Here is a 6998-nt window from a genome sequence, read left to right as displayed (position 1 = left end):
TTGGATCCATTTTCTAGGCCAGACCACCGATGCGGTGTCTGGTCCGGCCCAAAAAAACGCCCCAAACCCGCATATCACCCCAAAATAGCATTTAGGCCGATATGCGGTGTCTGCTAGAGATACTCCCAAAAAAGAATCCCCTCTAATCCTCGATGATCATATTATGAAGAACCACACAAGTGGTCACAATGTCATTGAGAGTTTCTTTGTCCCAAAACTATCCGGGCCGCAAATTATTGCAAATCTAGCTTGCAAAACCTCGAAAAGCTCTCTTAATTTCTTTTTGGGTTGCCCCTTGTGCCTTTGCAAATTCAACTTCAACTCAGCCGTCTGGTAGTCTGATGGTCTTCACAGCCCAATCTGGGTATATGTTGTAGCCAATATAGTAGCCTATTGTGTAGTCATGGTCATTGAAGGTGGTCGCATGCCGTGGCATCATCACTAGCAAGGTAGGCAAGAAGATGATACCTATGCAACACATTGATATCATTAAGAAAACCCGGCAAATAAAAACAATGCCAAATCCGTAGATCCTCGGAAGCAACTGCCTCAAGAACTATTGTTGGATCGTGACTCTTGTCGCGACAACCATGCGAATGCGTCAAAAGAACGGAAATTGGCATACCTTCGTGGCGGCGGTCGATTCACGGCCTTGATGGCTTCGGGCGCAGCCGATTCACGGCGGTGCTTTGAATCGTGGAGGCGTGGGGAGTTTCACGTACATCGACGATGAGGTAGGGACCACGTCGACGCGCTTGAGCTCTAACCGGGATCCATGTTGGCGCCGATAGCTGGGGGGATCCCGTCGATGCGGCCACGAACGGTCTCTCGTGGTTGGGGGAGTGGGTCGGTGTGGCAGGGTGGAAGCGTTTCAATGTTTCATCTAGCTATAATTGTGAGGGGCCAAAGGACCCGGTCGGAATATGCAGCGGCACATTGCCGCGGAACTAGATCGGGCACGCGCTGAAATGTCCGCGTGGGACTGAAATGACCTTTGCGCCAACGCCTCGCACCGGATGGAGGCTTCGTTTGTTTTGGCCCCCAAAATCCACTCTTCTTCAAGTTGCAAGGCCGCTTATACCGATCCCTGCATAAAAATTTACAGGTTTCTCGGTTTTGCGGAGTCAGACCTAACCTCTTTGTTCACCGCATGCGACCGGTTATTATATGGATTGAGCCTACATACACACGGAGTCTCCTACATATGCTCTCAGGATCGGACGTGGAAACAAAAAAATGATGTTTGAATGAAGGAGAGGGTTTGTGTTAGTGGTAGATCCATTTACCTATAAATTTGTATCGTCGATTTGGTCGGTTCTGGTTGTAGATCGATTTGAGTAGGACGAGACCACATCGAGCTTCTACATTACGCTGGGGTATTTATCGTTATCATTCAGGCCTAGATCTTGTTGTTGCACAAAACAGCCTTTAGGCATGCTCACTGGCGGATCTAAGTGCAAGTATGGAGGTGCATAGGACACCGGGTAGATTATGTTTTCTTTGTAAACTAGCAAATTTTCATCGTATGTGCCACACCTAGAATTTGTTTTTTGACGTATGTGTCACCTCCGTGTACCCTAATCATCGGTTCTCTAGTTCCTCAACTGGGCATGCTGCCTTTCCACGTCTCATGTATGGCCAATGTTACCACGAGATCGGGAGGGGATAGCAAACCTGAACTACATATACAATTGCAACAATGTAGAGGTAATCCAAATGGTTCGGATGAGAAGGGCAACTGCTTAAACCGCACCGGGTATGGTAACGAAAGGACGAAAGGTATCCGTCTAAGTATGCCCACATCAGGGGCCCTTTCCCGGTAAAAAAAGGTTATGCAATGAGGGATCATAGGACACCCATTGGAAATTGTATTCTTTGCTAAATTCTATTCATTTGTAGTGTGCGACACCCCCATCTCCAAGTGAAAACAGACGTGGGCCAGAAGCAAGCATGTAAACACACCCTGTAACTCCCACTATGGGTAGGCGAATCATGAATTCATGATCCTGGTTAGTGGTCCTAGGTCATGTTGCTCCGAAGCTTGGTGGTCGGGCTCTGTTCAGCCAGGTGCAGTGCCGTTGCACGAACTGCTGGTCCAAGAAAGTAGATAGCCAACCTTACACTTTTTGTTGCGCCATGGGACACATAATTATGACTTGATGATCCTGATCTCCCCGCTTGAACTACTATCTGGTTGCGCTGAACAGCGCGCTTCAAGAAATAGTTACGGTTCGAGTTGGGAGATGCCATGTATTCGATCTTTGTACCGATCCTCTCTTGGCCGCCTTTATTTGGTGGATGGATTGGCGACGACAAAAAGTTGAAAATTCAAAACCCAGAGCTATCTAAACCCAGACCAGACCAGTTCTGCCTGCGTGTTTATTGACCAACTTCCCAGACCTGGAAAAGGCAGTCTCAGCTTTGTTTCCTCTGGTCTGATCCTGATCGGATCCGACACGGCTCTCTGCTGACCTCCAATTCGATCGAGAGGATTTCCCCCCCCGTAACGCTCTCCTCCTGCTACAGTACCCTTGAGAGGTCTCCACCGCCGACCGGGCCGCCGACGGCCACTCCGCCAGAATAGCTGGTCGGAGTAGGCTTAGGTTGGGCGCCGGAGTAGTTCTAGCTGTAGATCTGTAGGTTTCTAGTTGTTTGTGGCGTTCTGTCACCGTTTTGGGCGCATGTCCCGTAGAGGAGATGGAAGTCTGGATCTCCGCCGCTGGATCCAGGCTGGTTTAGGGCTGCTGCTGGCGCTATCTCTCCTCCGGTGGTCGGAGGGAGGTGCGGCGGGTAGCGGCGCCGTCTTCTTCTTCAATAAAGCTGCGGCGACTGGTTCTTCTCCCTCCCTCTGCGGTGAAGACGAAGCTCCCCAGGCCGGCCATGGTGGCGAGGTGGGGACTCTTCTTCGTGCTGCAAGGTGCGCTTCTGCATCTCTCCTGGCCGGCCTTGGTGGCGAGGAGGAGTGGATGCGTGGTGTGCTGTTTTTGGATCGAGGCGGAGGATCTGGTCTTCTCCGTCGGCGTGGTGTGTGGTTTGTGGTTGCTGAACTGCAACTTCTCCTTCCTGGCCATGGTGGCCAGAAGAGAAGCGGCGGCGAGGCGCTCGCGACCACTGCTAGTCGATTTCTGCCTGCTGGGTGCTACGGAGATGCAGAAAAAGCTCTCCTTCGAGCGAAATACATGGTGCTCTTCCTCGACACCGTGATCCTTGGCCGGCAAGGCGGCCCTTCAACAACCTCCATTGCGGAGGCCCTTCTGCGCTCGGTTCGTCGGAGCTCAGCACTTCTCCACCGACAAGTGGTGCGTCCCCGGAGGAGGAGAAGTGACCGGCGGATCAGAAGCTTCGCCGGAAGTATGCTCTTGAGCAACTTGGCATCGTATCTCGACGGCAACGTCTGGAGATCACCGGCGAGTGGTGGCGGAGACTCCCAGGGACCTGATTGCTTTCCTAGATTTTGTCCTAGGGTGTTTTTCGTAATGTTAGAGGACCTTTCTTCAAATTCCTGGTTGCTCTGTGCAATAGACGCCAGAGGTCCTCTTTGTAAAATGTACCTGCCACGTGTGGTCTGAATGAAATCCTCTGGGGCCTTCTAGGCCCTGTCTTTGTTCAAAAAAAAAAAAAATCGGATCCAAAGAAAGCGGAGAAGAAGGGCTCGTGCAAGGCTGCAACATGGTGCCTTGTGTTTGTCTTGTTGCTCAGGCGAAAATAAAGCCTGCTTCTGGGCCCCAGCACCGCCCAAGGGCTGGGCTGCGGGGCCAGCACCGTGCGTGAGATGCGTTGGCCGTGATAGAAAGGAAGGGCGGCGCCATCGTGCAGAGAGAGCAGTTAAAGAGAAGATAAGAGAGGAGAGGTGAGAAGAAGATAATCTGCAGCGGAGAGGGAGCGGAGGCCATGGGAAGGGCGGGGTGGCGAGCGGAGACGAGGAAGATACACGGAGGCCCCCTGACGCTCGAGAAGTACCACCGCTTCTTCGTCGATCCATGGGGCGACGATATCACCAACGACCAACTCAGTCAGGTGAATTCACGGACCAAATCTCTATCTAAATCATTCATCCATCTGATTGTTGTTTCTGTATTGTATTTTCTCTTCTTTTTTTACATAACTGAATGCGTTCTTCCTTCATTCACACTTATTACTAATTCAATCTCTTCTTCTTTCATTCATTCATTCATCTGATTGTTTGCGTTCCAACGTTATCCTTCACGTTCCTGTAATCGAATCTTAGAGCCCGATGTTCGTTTGCTGCTTTTACATAACTGAATATGTTCTTCTTTCATTGACCTTTTTTTTTTTTACTAAATCTGCTCTTCTTTCACTGTTATTTAACTAAATCTCTTGTTTCACCTTGTTTTTTTTACTAAATCTCTTCTTTCATTTTAAGTAATGTGATGTGATGTGTTTGTTGTGTGCACCCGTTTGATTCTGCTGTCACCGCTTGCAGATCCTCACCATGCATGCCTTCCTCAAGCTCCCGGCAAACAAGGTTTTCTCCCATCCATCCATCCTTCCTCCTTCACTTTCTTCCGCCCGCCGTTCGCAACTTGGCATGACTTGTTTTTGTTTGTTTCCGCTTCCGGGAGCAGAGGAAAATCATGAAGCAGTTGGTGGCGCAGATAGACCTGCAGCCGCCGCGCCGCTCCACTTTGCACAGCGCGGCGGCCGCGGCCCGGCCCTCCGCCGTGAGGATCAACGCCAGGCAGGTCGCGGCCGACGTCGACGCTATCGGCTGGACGGAGAACCCCATCGGCGCCGTGGCCGCCTTCGCCGGCTACGGGGAGGGCCCACCGGAGCGGCTGGAGCGCTTTCCCCCGCCCGCCGACCACGTGATCTCGCTGGCGCTCGCTCTGCGCCGCGCGCGGTCCAGGCGGACGCGCCGCTCTGCCTACGCGCGTCGTGCCGCGTCCGTGGACGTCAAGGTGAAGGAGGAGGACGTGGAAGAGCCGCCGCCGTCGCCTCCGCCGCTCTGGACGCGCTCCCCGACTCCGTCGCCTCCGCCGCTCTGGACGCGCTCCCCGACTCCGTCGCCTCCGCCTCTCTGGAAGCGCTCCCCGACTCCGCCGCCTCCTCCCCCGTCGCCACCTTGTCCACAGTCTGTTGCGCCTCCTCCGCCTGCGTCGCCACCTCGGCCACAGACTGTTGTGCCTCCTCCACCTACGTCGCCACCGCGGCCACAGACTGCGGTGCCACCTCCGCCTTCGTCGCCACCGCGGCAAGAGACTGCGGTGCCACCTCCGCCTTCGTCGCCGTCCTGTCGCCAGCCTAATTTGGAGACAATCTTCTCCCCACCACCACCAGGCTTCGGTCCCCCAGTCTTCGGCTCGCTCCCGCGACCGAGCTGCGCCCGGCCTACATTCCCGCCGCTCCCGACCCCACCAACAGGATTCGTCTCGCCGCCGCCGCCACCGTGCTCGAGCCAACCTACATTGGCGCCACTCCCCACCCCGCCACCAGGGTTCGGTTCGCCTCAGGTGACGCCGCCTCCTCCGCAGCTATTCTGGGGCTTGCCGTTGCCGATGGCGCCACCGCCGGCCGGCCCGGGAGCGCCGCCTGCGTTCGCGCATCATCTTCAGCCTGCAGGACAGCGACCGTCGGTCCCGTCGTGTTATCCGGCAGCGTGCTGGGGCGCGCCCTCCGTGCTGCCGCCACAGCAGGCGCCCTGGCGTTGGCCGCATCCACCGCCGCGCTGGACACCACCGCATATGACGCAGCAGCAGCGGCCGCCGCCACCGTGGGGCTTCATGGAGCCGTCGGCGCCTCCTCCTATGCCGCTGCAACATCAGCCGCATTTCGAGGGGCAGGAATGGCCGCAGCCCACAGTCACCGGGGGTGTCCTGGGCCAGGCCCATGCCTGTGTTTTAGGGACTCCTGTCTTGCAGAGTCTTTGCTAAGCTTGATAGTTTACTACCCTGAGAGGATATTTAGGAATAAGATCACATATAGTTGCGAAATGTAGTTTTCTAGTCTCCGTTGTACTCCGGAGACGGGTGAGAAGGCTTCAGGAGATGGTCGGCGGCGTGCGCCGGCTTCGTCCAGATGGCTGCTGCTCAGGAGCGGGAAGCGTGGTTTGTTGGTTGTGGCCTCGGTGTTCTCCCTCGACGCTGTCGACGGGAAGCAGCGACGGCCTGCTCTGAGGAGTAACGGGGTTGTCCCCCGGCCGACGAACTCCATAGGAGAAGGTGCGGCTGCTTGCAGCTGCCTACTTTTGAGGTCCACAAAGGAGCAGATCTCCGATGGTATCTCCTCAGAGCTGGGGTCGTGGTTTGCCCATCTTTTTCTTCTCCGGCAATGGCGACGACGGCGCTGGAGATTGCGATTGGGCGATGTTTGGTTGTGCTCAAGGACCTCGAGGGCTCTTTTTGTATTTTCTTTATTTCTAGGGGTCCTTTTGCACTTTCCTGGTTCTGCTGTTGTCTGGATTGTTCCAGAGTTGGGCCACGTATGCTGTAATCTCCAGTTACTATGCTAATGGAATTATGTGGTTTTCTCAAAAAAAAAAAAAAAAAAGTCTCCGTTGTACTAATTTTTTTTCTGTTTAACGTATTTCTAACTGAAACTTCGCAACAATATGCAGGGCAAGGATAAACATTATTTTTTGAAACTTCAAAGTACCAATCTTTTTATTATAACCAACATTGTAGACGATCTCAGTGGTCGTAGTCCATATAGTATTATAACTAATGATATCTTTCTACAAACTTGATAAATCTTACATGGTTGAACTCTTAACAAAAATTATCCATCTTGTTCTATGGAGCAGAGGTAGTATATGAGAAAGGTGAACCTTGTGGTTTACTCCATACCTATCCTAGTCTCTGAAAGGATTGTATGCCGCAAGAGAGGGGGAGGAGCGTTGAATAGGTGATAATCAATTTTTAGTTTTTTTTTTAATTTAGGTTTGACACAAAGGTGAATTCTCTGTAGATGCAACTATGTGAATTTACCTATATGACAAGATATACAACTAACCACGATATGGCTAGACAAGATATCATAGA

At 53.0% G+C, this 6998-nt stretch overlaps 1 protein-coding gene across 1 annotated transcript; it reads left to right on the top strand.

The window, feature by feature from the left end:
• Nucleotides 1-3840: 3840 nt before the first annotated feature.
• On the top strand, nucleotides 3841-5951 carry LOC127295592 (uncharacterized). The gene is made up of 3 exons (XM_051325556.2): nucleotides 3841-4017; nucleotides 4445-4486; nucleotides 4587-5951. Exons 1-3 carry the CDS (start codon nucleotides 3892-3894, stop codon nucleotides 5889-5891), a joined length of 1473 nt encoding a protein of 490 aa, XP_051181516.1. The 5' UTR covers nucleotides 3841-3891; the 3' UTR covers nucleotides 5892-5951.
• The last annotated feature ends 1047 nt before the right edge of the window (nucleotides 5952-6998 follow it).

This window comes from Lolium perenne, chromosome 4 (genome assembly GCF_019359855.2).
Source record: "Lolium perenne isolate Kyuss_39 chromosome 4, Kyuss_2.0, whole genome shotgun sequence".
NCBI classification, from domain to species: Eukaryota; Viridiplantae; Streptophyta; class Magnoliopsida; order Poales; family Poaceae; genus Lolium; species Lolium perenne.
Note: the sequence above shows the minus strand (reverse complement) of the source record. Positions and strands in the feature narration are given on the sequence as shown.